The sequence below is a fragment of the Populus trichocarpa genome, chromosome 11 (genome assembly GCF_000002775.5).
Source record: "Populus trichocarpa isolate Nisqually-1 chromosome 11, P.trichocarpa_v4.1, whole genome shotgun sequence".
NCBI classification, from domain to species: domain Eukaryota; kingdom Viridiplantae; phylum Streptophyta; class Magnoliopsida; order Malpighiales; family Salicaceae; genus Populus; species Populus trichocarpa.
The window spans coordinates 5,914,591-5,925,902 of NC_037295.2; the positions used below are offsets into that span (position 1 = coordinate 5,914,591).

General features: G+C 29.4%; 1 protein-coding gene across 1 annotated transcript; it reads left to right on the plus strand.

Annotated features, from left to right (window-relative positions):
- Window positions 1-9,605: 9,605 nt before the first annotated feature.
- Window positions 9,606-10,996, plus strand: LOC7472299 (anaphase-promoting complex subunit 13). Its single transcript, XM_002317376.4, has 4 exons — window positions 9,606-9,769; window positions 10,047-10,149; window positions 10,258-10,311; window positions 10,752-10,996. Exons 2-4 carry the CDS (start codon window positions 10,074-10,076, stop codon window positions 10,811-10,813), a joined length of 192 nt encoding a protein of 63 aa, XP_002317412.1. The 5' UTR covers window positions 9,606-9,769; window positions 10,047-10,073; the 3' UTR covers window positions 10,814-10,996.
- The last annotated feature ends 316 nt before the right edge of the window (window positions 10,997-11,312 follow it).

Sequence of the window (11,312 nt, forward strand, 5' to 3'; positions counted from 1 at the left end):
ATGTCGGTGATCGGTGTTCACCACCTCCACAATCCACGTATCAAAATTTAAAAAATGTTGACCTGGCTATTACTTAGATAATTGCCGAGGACTCCGCCGCGAGGTGGAGGATGAAACAGCAAGATCAATTTTAATTATGATATGTATATTAAATAAAATAAGTTGAGAATCATGAGCAATGATAATAATATAGAACGAATTCTTATTAATTTTACTAACTTAATTATATGGTAGTAATCATTTTACAAGAAGAGTAATAATTAAAATTTCATTGAAATAAAATAATTTATTAATAAAAGTTTTTTCTTTTTTCATTAATATTTTTACAGGTTGTTTGGAAGTGCGGTTAGATTTTACTTTTCTAAATTTTTTAATATTTTTAAAAAGCTTCAAATTAATATTTTTTTTATTAATATTTGTTGTCGTTTTGATGTGCTAATGTTAAAAACATTTTAAAAAATAAAAAAATTATTTTAACGTATTTTTTATCAAAAAAACACTTTGAAAAGTAATTTTTATCACACTCTTAAACAAACACTTAATATATAAAAAATATAACATTTTTTTATATGTCATTTATTTAATAAAAATAAAAAGCATCAAGAATACATAAAAAAAAGACTATTTAACTAAGGATAAAAAAGATATCTCTCAAATCAAAACTTCGTTGCCTAATTTCTCACTAAAATTATTCGAGGTAAATGGAATCGCGAGCTATTATCTTTAATATTCACTGACTCTGGAGTCAAGAATATTAATCTTCAATATTCACAAATGTCAGAGTCAAGAATATTAAATTTCAAACAATATCCACCAATACTAGAATTATAAATAACCTTAGCCTAATATTCATTGAAAATAAAGCCATGAAAATCATACTTTCTTTATACAATACTTATTAACACTATAATTAGAAGTATTTTTAGTTGAGTATTCACTAACGCGAGAGTCAGGAATATTATAGGTAGATCATAAAAACACAACACAACATACCCCTAGTAATTTATGACAAAACTAACAATGCATCATACCTCAGGTAAGACACTTTAGGGGTGATAATATCTTATATTTAGTGTAACCAGTCTCGTATCATAGATCTTTATTGACTAGTTAGGGTTCCTAATGACCACAATATTGTTGGTCATACATTTATGTTTTTTATATATATTTTAATGATAACAATAATATAAAAATTGAACTAATAATATGCTTGATTGAAAATAAGTTTTAAATAGGTTTATACAAACATTATATCAACAACCATGAAAGATTTCACGAAGAAATCAAGAAGAAGTCCAAGAAGGAAACATATTAATGACTTAGGAAACAAGTATTCATTTTAGTACTTTAAGTAAAATCTTATATCTTATATTGAGAGCACAAAATTAAAATGAATGCAGACACTTTACTATGCATATATTTAAAAATATTGATAAAACGTTTCTAAGAATTCATCTAGGTTAAAACTGATAAATCTGAAATTCTGCATGAATCGATCGACCGTTTGACTTGACCAAATAAACCAGTATACTGCCTGTTCATCCATGATGAACACCTAAGAATTTTGCAGGAACCATTCAATTGATTCGTTTTACCAATTTGAACCGGTCAACCATTTTAACTTTAGTGGAACTGTAACGGCTATAAACAACTAGTTTTTGCAATACACACACACACATGTCTAATTGTAAAATTAAGAAGAGAATATAAACATATATGATATACAAGCTATTTCAAGTGCAAAAACACATCAAATTCATCGATCATTGGTTATACTTTAGTTGAGGCTATTAAACCTTTATATTCTAACACAAGAGTATTTAATCACATACTTACTACACTCAAACACCTTCAAATCCTTTAATTACTATCTTGTCAGATATAAAAATATCATAACTTTGAATTGTATTATCTACTCTATTGAAAGAGTTAATTGTGATAACAAAATTATTCTTTTAAACATTTAATAGTTAGGTAAAAACTCTTGAAATTGGTTAGATGTTTTCACTAAGAGGAAATCAATCTTGAAGAGGGCATATTTTTATGTAGGAGAAAAATCTTGAAGAGGACATATTTTTAAGTAGGAGAAAATTTTTGAAGAGATAATATCTTCAAGTGGTGTAAAAAGCTTGGTGCAAATTCATCAAATGATAATTGTACTCTTGAAATTGGACTAGTGAAGAAATACAATACTCAAGATCAATTTGGTACTTGACGTATGGATGTATGCTTGTTGAATCACGTTAAAAATCGAGTTTACAAATTCTCTGCATTACCTATTTATTTTTAGCATTTTAATTATATTGTTGGTTATTGTGTTTAATTGAATTAAATTGTATTATTTGTTAATATTAGTGTAACATGTAATTTACCCCCAGGTGTTATTATTGCCTTAATCTTAGAATAAAAAATAATATATGACTACTCCTTAAACAATACATTTTCTCTTTAAAGAACAAGATGACATATATTTGTTCTTTTTCTTTTTCAATGGTCATTTAACTTTTATTTTGGTGTCTATAAATAGAAACTTAGTGGATCTAGTTTTCACATTCAATGTCATTAAATAAGTATATTAGGATTCAAAAAATAATAATTTCATATTTTATTTTGAATTTCTAGACCAATTAAAATGTGTTTTCTTATTGATATTAGGGTTTTAAAGGTCCATACAATATTTTTTCACATTCTGTTTTATTTTGGATGAAACAAACATAATCAAAACCACTCGTTTCCTTTTTTTGTGTTATTTTAAAACTCTAATACTTGATTTCAAAACAAAATCTTTCTTGGATTTTATTTTCTTTCTTTTGATTTTTCATGAGCATTGGATTATGTGTGACAATAATTTTTAGTAAAGGTTTTTCTATAATATTTGAAAGTTATGCAATTGAATTCATGGAGAAGTTAATTTACAAGGAAAGGTAAGGCAATTATTACATAGTGAAGAACAAGGAGTGAAAGGGAACAAAGTCTCTCCTAAAAGCACATTTTAGAGAAATTCAACAAAGAGAGAGAATTCATGTAAAGTTTTTAATTTAACACTAGCCTGACATTTAGTAATTTTCACACTAGTCTCTCCTAAAAGCACTTTCACCTTGTCGTACTTTTGAAGCCTGATATTTAGTAATTTTCATTGTTCTCAAGCGTGACAAGATAGTTATCACGCTTTATAAGAGCGATAACTTAACATGTTGCATTTCAGAAACGCAACATATCGTGAAATTTAAACCCCTCCCCGGATTAAAGAGCATAGATAGATGTAACTCCTTTTCTCTAAAAAAAACTGATGTCCATATCCTTCCTCTCTCTCTAAAACACTCACCAAACTCTTGTTTGGTTGCCCTTAAAACATCCAAAAATCAAACCCATCTTAGTCTTTAAGCATCCTAAGATGTTTTTCTCTTTAAAATCCATCGTTGTAGCCTCTGCCCCTAATGCCCCAGCCCTATTTCTAGTCCTACAAGTAAGGTGAACATATTACATTGCTATGAATTTATCTTTAGTTTAGTTAAAATCAAATCATTGTTTAGGGTTTAGATTGAATTTAAGGTTTTTGAATTAATGATAAATTAGCTATGAATACCATCAATTAGAGTTGATTTGGTATAGATGAACATGAAAATAAGTTAAATTAATTACAAATTAATTATTTCAATTAATTATGCATTGTGTTGAATTAGAGGTTTTGTGTGGATTGTTGGAAACAAATAATAATGTTATCAACTATGCTTAATGATTTCATGCAATAAAGCATGAATGCAGTAGAATTATGAGAAATCACATGTTACATTGAATTGTGCATAAGTTGCTGAATTTGATATTTTCTTTGAATTGTTTTAACTTGCTATGAATTTAGGTTTGATTTAATGCAATTGAGCATGAAAATATTAATTAGATTTGATATCATGAATTATGTTTAATTTTGGTCAAGTATGCTTTTGAATTAAATTTTAGAAATTTGATTAAATTTGCTATGAATTTTACCAATCAGGGTTGAGATAATTCAATTTAGTTAAAATTACATCCAATTGACTAGAATTTAATTTTTTTTATAAAATCTCTTATAACATATTTATATTATGTCATTATGAGGACACTATTATTTCTGATATAAATAATAGTATCACATGTAATGGCGAGAGTAGTTCTTTTTGTTAAATAAGAATTTAGGCATGTCATATGAGAAAATAAAACTATTTGTAATGGATTTTTGTGGAATTATAATGATATTCATGTTGAAATAACTTAGGTGTCAAATTAATAAACATCAATATTATGTTACACCAATTGTATGTGATGATAATTTTAAGACAATGATTGATTTCTTTATCCAAAATGGATTGAACATAATGGTATTATATGTGAATAGTCAACCTAAATCTTTGTGTATCCTAAATTCTACCAGTCTTTAAAAGTCAATTAGTAGAGGTAAAAATAGTTTAATATCAGATGATTTGCTACAAAGAATTCATGCTATTATGTTTGACAATTCATTTGTTAATCAATATAAATTTGACTATTCTAAACCTAGTGACAATAAAGATGATGAGATGCTCAACCCAAATGTGAAAGTAAATGTTGATGATAAAATAATACCTTATGTTTCTAAATTTAGAGATGTATCTGGTTATAGTTTTGTTGTTTCTCACAATTAGGCACTTAATCATAAATGTATGTTAAGAGGGTTTGATTTGGAGATTGAACAAACATTTAGAAGCATGATTGTCAATTCCATTCCAGTTGGCATTTTGTTTTTTTAATTGAAATTGTATGTTTTAGTTTTGGAGCATTTCAGGGTTGTATTGTTCTTACACACACACACACACACACACACACACACACACACACATAACTTAAAATATTAATTTAACAAACAAAATTTCAATTCAAATTTGAAGATAATCACCTTGAAATTATGGAATTCAAATTTCAAACACAAGTAAAAAAAATAAAAGTTGAACTTATATGACCCAATCGACTTTGAAGGGTCCAAAGACAACCTGGACGATTGGTAAAAATATAGTTTAACTTAAAAAAAAATCAAGACAACATCGTTTTTAAAAAACAATTGATACAACAACATATTGGATCAACTAGGATCAATCTAGGATAACTTTTCAAATCCGTGACCTAAGTCATGAGACTATGATAACCCCAAACAAACAAATAAGAATAAATTATAAAGCTCAATTTCTAATAAATCCATTGTTGAATGATAAAATTGAAAAAAATTCAGTCTATAAAAAAGACACAATAAAATAACCTAAGTTTACTAGGTTAATTCATGAAACCCGTGACTTGAGTTATGAGACCAGGATAATTTTATAGACTCGGGTTAACTGGGTTAACCTGTTAAACCCGTGACATAGATAATGAGACTGAGATAGTCATAAAAAAAGCAAACCATAATAAATTATAAAGTCTAATATCCAATAAACCAAGTGTTGAAGGATGAAATTAGAGAAAAAACATAAATTGTTTTTTAAAAAAGAAAAAGAAAAACATTATTTGGTTGGAATAAAACAGAAACGTTTCGGATGGAATTTGGGCAAAATTTTTGGAACGAACTAAGATTCTGAGTGAGATGAAATATGTTCTAGTTTGTTCCGTTTCTTGAACTGAAATAAGATATACCAACCATTCCAAGTGAAACAAAACTTGATTGACAACCTTGTTCAGAAGTACAAATAAATTGGTTAATGTAACTAAGCAATGACACAATGCACTTTCGGTTGAATATTGAGTTCAATGGTCAAACTTGATATTTTTTTTAATTACAATGTATGCAAACATTTGAATGTAAGTGATATTTGAATAGGAGGTATCTTAAAAAGTTAGATTCATTTAAGATAACAAAGTTAAAAGAGCCATATACATATGTTTTGACCTTTGTCCAAAAAGACCATCATCAGCTCGATGCAAATTTTATTGCTAATGCTATATCAACCCTTGTATGAATAAACTTTGAATTACAGTTACAAGCATACAAGATGAGATAAAATTGCATTATAAGTATAAAATGTCATATGGCAAAGCATGAGTTACAAAACAGAAGTGCTTGGACATCTTTTTCGTTCATATGAGGAGTGTTTTAAAAACATTACCAAAGTTGTTATTGGTAATAAAAGAATTAAATCCTGAAACAGTTGTTGATTGGACACAAAAAGAAAATCTTGATGATAGAATAATGGTTTTTCGAAGAGTTTTTTTGGTCATTTGAAGCTTGTATTGAAGGTTTCATTATTGTAGATCATCTATCAGTGTTGATGAGACATATTTGTATAGGTAATATGATGGAAAGTTATTGATTGGAGTTTTTTTTAAGCAAATAATGAGGTATTCATATTGGCTTGTGCAATTGTTGATGAAGAAAATAATTCTAATTAGAGATGGTTTTTGCTTTACTTAAAAAGATACATTATCAGTGATAAAACATGTAAATGTATACTATTAGATAGACATACAAGCATAAAAAACAAAGTAGCATAAATTTGGTGTGAACATATAGGATACCATCGGTATTGTGCCCGACATTTTATTAGCAACTTCAATCATAAATTCAAAGACCCATCTATAAAAAAAGATTTGATGAGGATTTGTCATGAACCTTTAAGGTGCAAATTTAATTTGTGATATGAAAAAATATGTAAATTGGACCCAACATATCAAGAATGGCTTGAAAGGGAACCAAAAGAAAAATAGGTATTATGTTATGATTACGGCCACCGGTATGGTAATATGACCACACCAAACATGGATACTCTTACATAGGATGCCACACACACGAGGTAACAAATCTTCTTCTCATGTTGAGTGGCTATATAATAACAATGATATTCTCGTAGAGCATGACGATGACATCCACAAAGAGCATAACTATTTTCATGGAGAGTTTGAGTCACAGTGCATGTTTATCGAATCCGATGACACTTTGTCATACGACTGTAGGATAGACATCGATCGAAGGATATTTCACCGGGATTGTAGGAATATTTAATTTCAATAATTTTTTCATTACTTAACATTAAAGGTTTTATATATTTATGTAATTATATTTTAAATTATTATGTAGGATGAGACCATAATTTAATTTCAGACATATATATGGATGAAACTACATGAGTAGATTCAACCATAAGTGTTCTAGGCTAGTTTATTATACATCATTTATCTAAAGCACATCAAGCTTGACCATGGATTGATCCAGCATTAATTAAGCGATGTAGATGTGAGACACACACATTTCATCTTAGGTATAGGGAGATGCACCGACACTACAGGATGTGGTAATGTTTTTTGGACTTCCTATTAATAGATGAGACGTCACATCTTCAGGCGTGCATAATCAAATTATGTTATGCAAGTGTGCATTTAGATTAACACCCCTTTATTCTGAATTAAAAGGGGGGTAGCATACATCTTAAATGGAATGAGGAGATATTTACCACACCACTAGATGATGCTAACAACGAGGTCTTGTAGAGGTATTAATTAAATTATTATTTGAAAGTGTTGATTATTTGTTAAGTTGGTATGAATTAGTATGATAATTTTAATGTGTTATTTAGGTATGCTAGAGCATATATATTGTTTCTGTTTGATAGTGTATTATTCATAGACCCTACAGAGAAACATGTACCATTAATTTATCTGATGCTCCTGAATGATTTTAATGGTACTCCCATTTATAGCTGGGGATCTGCTATCTTGGCATGCCTATACAGACATTTATGTCTTGAATGCATGAAGGAGGCCGAACAAGTTGAGGGATGTTTGTTACTCTTATAAGTATGAATCAAAGAATTTAAAATAACTATTTATATTATAAATGTTTATTGTTAACACGAAATAAATAACTTGTTTTTTATTTAATAAAAATTATGGTCTTGGGAACATTTTTATGTAGGCCAACCCTAAATGGCCAGATTATAATTTATGACTGTCCAGACTATGGAGGTTACATTTTAGCTCCTACTAAGATGCAAGTATTGCAATGTTATTTTACAGTTATATGCATTTATATTGTGTAACTGTAACTTTAAAAATACAATTAAATTGACATATTTGTAAAGTCAAGTGGTGTGCTAGTAGAGTATTTTATAATAATCCAACACGTGTTATCATTTGATCGGAACGAGTTAGATAAACAACATGCTATCCATGTATTTTTTGAATAACTTAACTTCACTGAATTTTTATTGTGTAATCTTAAGAAACTTATCTTCTACAAGTCATATGGACACCTTATTTGAATGAAAGAGTGATAGTTGCTCTAGCTATTTATACTATTGGAATGAATATATGAACATCAGTGATCCCATTGATATTTTTTTTTGAGATGATTAAGCTACATTGCCCAAATAGGGTAATATAATAGTTCAGCTACAAACAACACATTTTAGTCGACATTAAGGTGAATGATGCGTTACAAGTTATAAATTATTGGGGGTAAAGATGATGGTTACGATTGGTTAAGTCGTCATGCAGCTTATGTATCATATTGAGATGCATATAGGAATGAGATATTTATAAAAATGTATCATGTGATTACAGAAGAGGAGTATTTGATTTAGTGCATAAGTATCACATGTCAGATCATTACACCAGATCCTAAGCAAGTTCCTCCACCTGTATATATATGTGCAACATAAACAACATGCACAACAGATTCAAAATATCATAAGTAATCAATATATTTTAAATGTTGGGTTTTATTTATTAATCTTTAAGTTTAACATTAATGTTTTATTAATATTAGATTGACTTGTTGCTACAGGAGGTCGAGAGGCCATATTCTTGCTTTGTAAAAGTGATGAAGAAAACCAAGGATATACCTATGTGTCTCGGTAGTTCAATGTTTGTTGTAATGGACTTGATATAATTAGAGAAAGGTTAACATTTGATTATGTCATGACAGAGAATGAGGCTACTCAGGCAGGAGCAGGAGTAAGAAGCAATAATGTTATTGATGAGTCCAGGTCATCTAGTAGATGACATAGACATAGATGGATAGATAAGTTATATTGACATATTTTGATATTTCAATTATTATAATGTTTTATTATTTAAGTATTTGAGATTTATTTTGTGTGTATATATGTTTATTTATTTGCATTCATAAGGCTATTTATGATTATGAAATGTGAGAATTTATTGTGTTTGATTATTGTGATTTTTTACAGATATTTTTTAGTGAGATAAAATTTTAGGTATAGTTTCTAAATATAAGAAACTCTACCCAAATGTTATTAAAATGAAAAATTTTATATTCACTAAAATCATTAACTAAATGTAAGATTAACAAACTAAATAATAAATATCATAATTTTATTTTTGTTGTTGGAGTTTTCATGGAATGACCGAAATAATTACTAGAATTTAATTAATGTTGTGATTTAGAATCTTGATATTTAATTAATATTGTGGTTTTGAATTAAAATATTTAAAAGTGTTCTATTTCACCAAAGTATTTTTGTGTAATGTTAATTCACTATTTGTTTTTAATCTGTATGCTAATTACTGAATTTGTCCCTTTCTTTTCTGATTAACGGCGTCGACAAAATTTGCCCAGGCCTAAAACAATGGCCAATGGGCTTGCTTCAAATCTGAACACGATCATCTGTGACCCTAAGCCCAAATCTTGATTTGAGGCAATTATACAGACAGAACACACACTGCTTGTCGTGTTTCGAGACTTGGATTTTGAAGGGTTCGGATCTTGTTTCTCGTTTCGTCGCCGTCGCCGTCGCCGTCGCCGTCGGCAAAGGTATATATCCTTAAGTTTCTTTCTTCGATTTTGCTTTTATTTCTTCAATTTCACTGCTCTGGACAATTTTCTGGTATAGTGTTAATGTTAGCTTTAGTGTAATTTAGGACTTCAACCTGCTCGATAAAATGCCTCAACCAAACTTTACTTCATTTTGGCTTTATTTTTTGCACTCAAGAGAAGTTTTTGTGCTCTTTTTTATTTCGAGGATCACTGATATCGAATGTTATTTAACCTTTGTTTTGTGTATAATGTCTGTGGTGTGTATTTTTGAAAGGGAATTTGATTGAAGTAAGAAGCAAATATGGCAGAACTAAACATGGGTATTCTTATAGATATTGTGGACGAGGAATGGATGAGAGACACTTTGCCTGATGATGGTATCGTCATTTTTATTCATGTGCTAATTATCCAATGCAGCTTTCTTTTTTTAAAAGTAACTTTAATTTCCCAAAGTTTGGAATTATGCTTGTGTTAACTGAATGCAGATCTTGCTTTACCACCAGTGATGGTTGTGAGGACTGATGATGCTGAAGATTCAAGTATGTCTCACAAACTTTGTTTTAGTGTTTTTTAAACTTTGGGGAAATTTATCTCCTTTCTTTGTTCAATTGGATGCCCATCTTTATAATTGTTGTTTCTGTAATGTCACATGTCACTGGAGGTGAAACTCAGTCTGTTTTTTTTTTTTTTAATACCATCTTTTAGTAATTTTAATATTCGGTCAGTCTACAAAGACCATTTAGTTGGTTTGCTCAACACAGACTGAGTTTCTGGAATAGTTTTTCCCTTTACATATTTTTGCTTGTTTATTTTTAGAAATGATGAGAGCTGTTTGGTTGGGTGGTTCTAGTCAATCCTTCGCTGTTTAGAAACGCGGGCACTGGTGTTTCTGTAGATCAATTTTTTTTTGTCATGTTATGTTTCAATCAATGCTGCTAGTCCGTTTGTAACCCATATTCGAGTTTGCTCTTGTTTTCAGATCAGGATACTCAACATGTTGATGCAGATGCTTGGCATGATTTGGCCTTAGGCAATCAGTAAAGTTTTCTGGTGCCCAGGGTTTTGTTTTTCTGTTGTGGATTCTGTCAAAGATAGTTGGACCTTTGTTTGTGAGACTTTATTTTCCTAATGATCTGAAATCCAGACCTGTCCTACCCTGTTTGTTCAGAAAAACAATTACTCTTTTATGTAATTCAGTTGTGTAAAATGGTTCCCACATGCTCATATCCTTCGAAATGTGTTGAGGTTTTGCCCCATTTATCAGATGTCTCATAATTTCTCCCTGAGACTTTCTTCTCCTATCCCAAGGCTTCAAGTCCTTTTGCTTCTTTCTTTTTAGCCTCTTAATATGTATAGGAAAATTAATACAGGATCAAAATCCATTTCATGCAAAATATCCCATGGAATTTGTATCATTAGTCTAAGTATGATCACATGTTATTTAAGCACGAATCGTACTCAATATTCATAGCCTAAATATACTTGAATTGCAATGTTCAATCCCTATGACAGCATGGAAGGGTTTTTGGCTTTCCTTCCA

What these genes read in the sequence shown, in the direction of transcription:
- LOC7472299 (XM_002317376.4), top strand. Translation starts at nt 10,074, where the DNA reads ATGGCAGAACTAAACATGGGTATTCTTATAGATATTGTGGACGAGGAA. An exon ending in AGACACTTTGCCTGATGATG is followed by an intron (nt 10,150 to 10,257) that starts GTATCGTCATTT and finishes AACTGAATGCAG; the next exon opens with ATCTTGCTTTACCACCAGTG. An exon ending in TGATGATGCTGAAGATTCAA is followed by an intron (nt 10,312 to 10,751) that starts GTATGTCTCACA and finishes TCTTGTTTTCAG; the next exon opens with ATCAGGATACTCAACATGTT.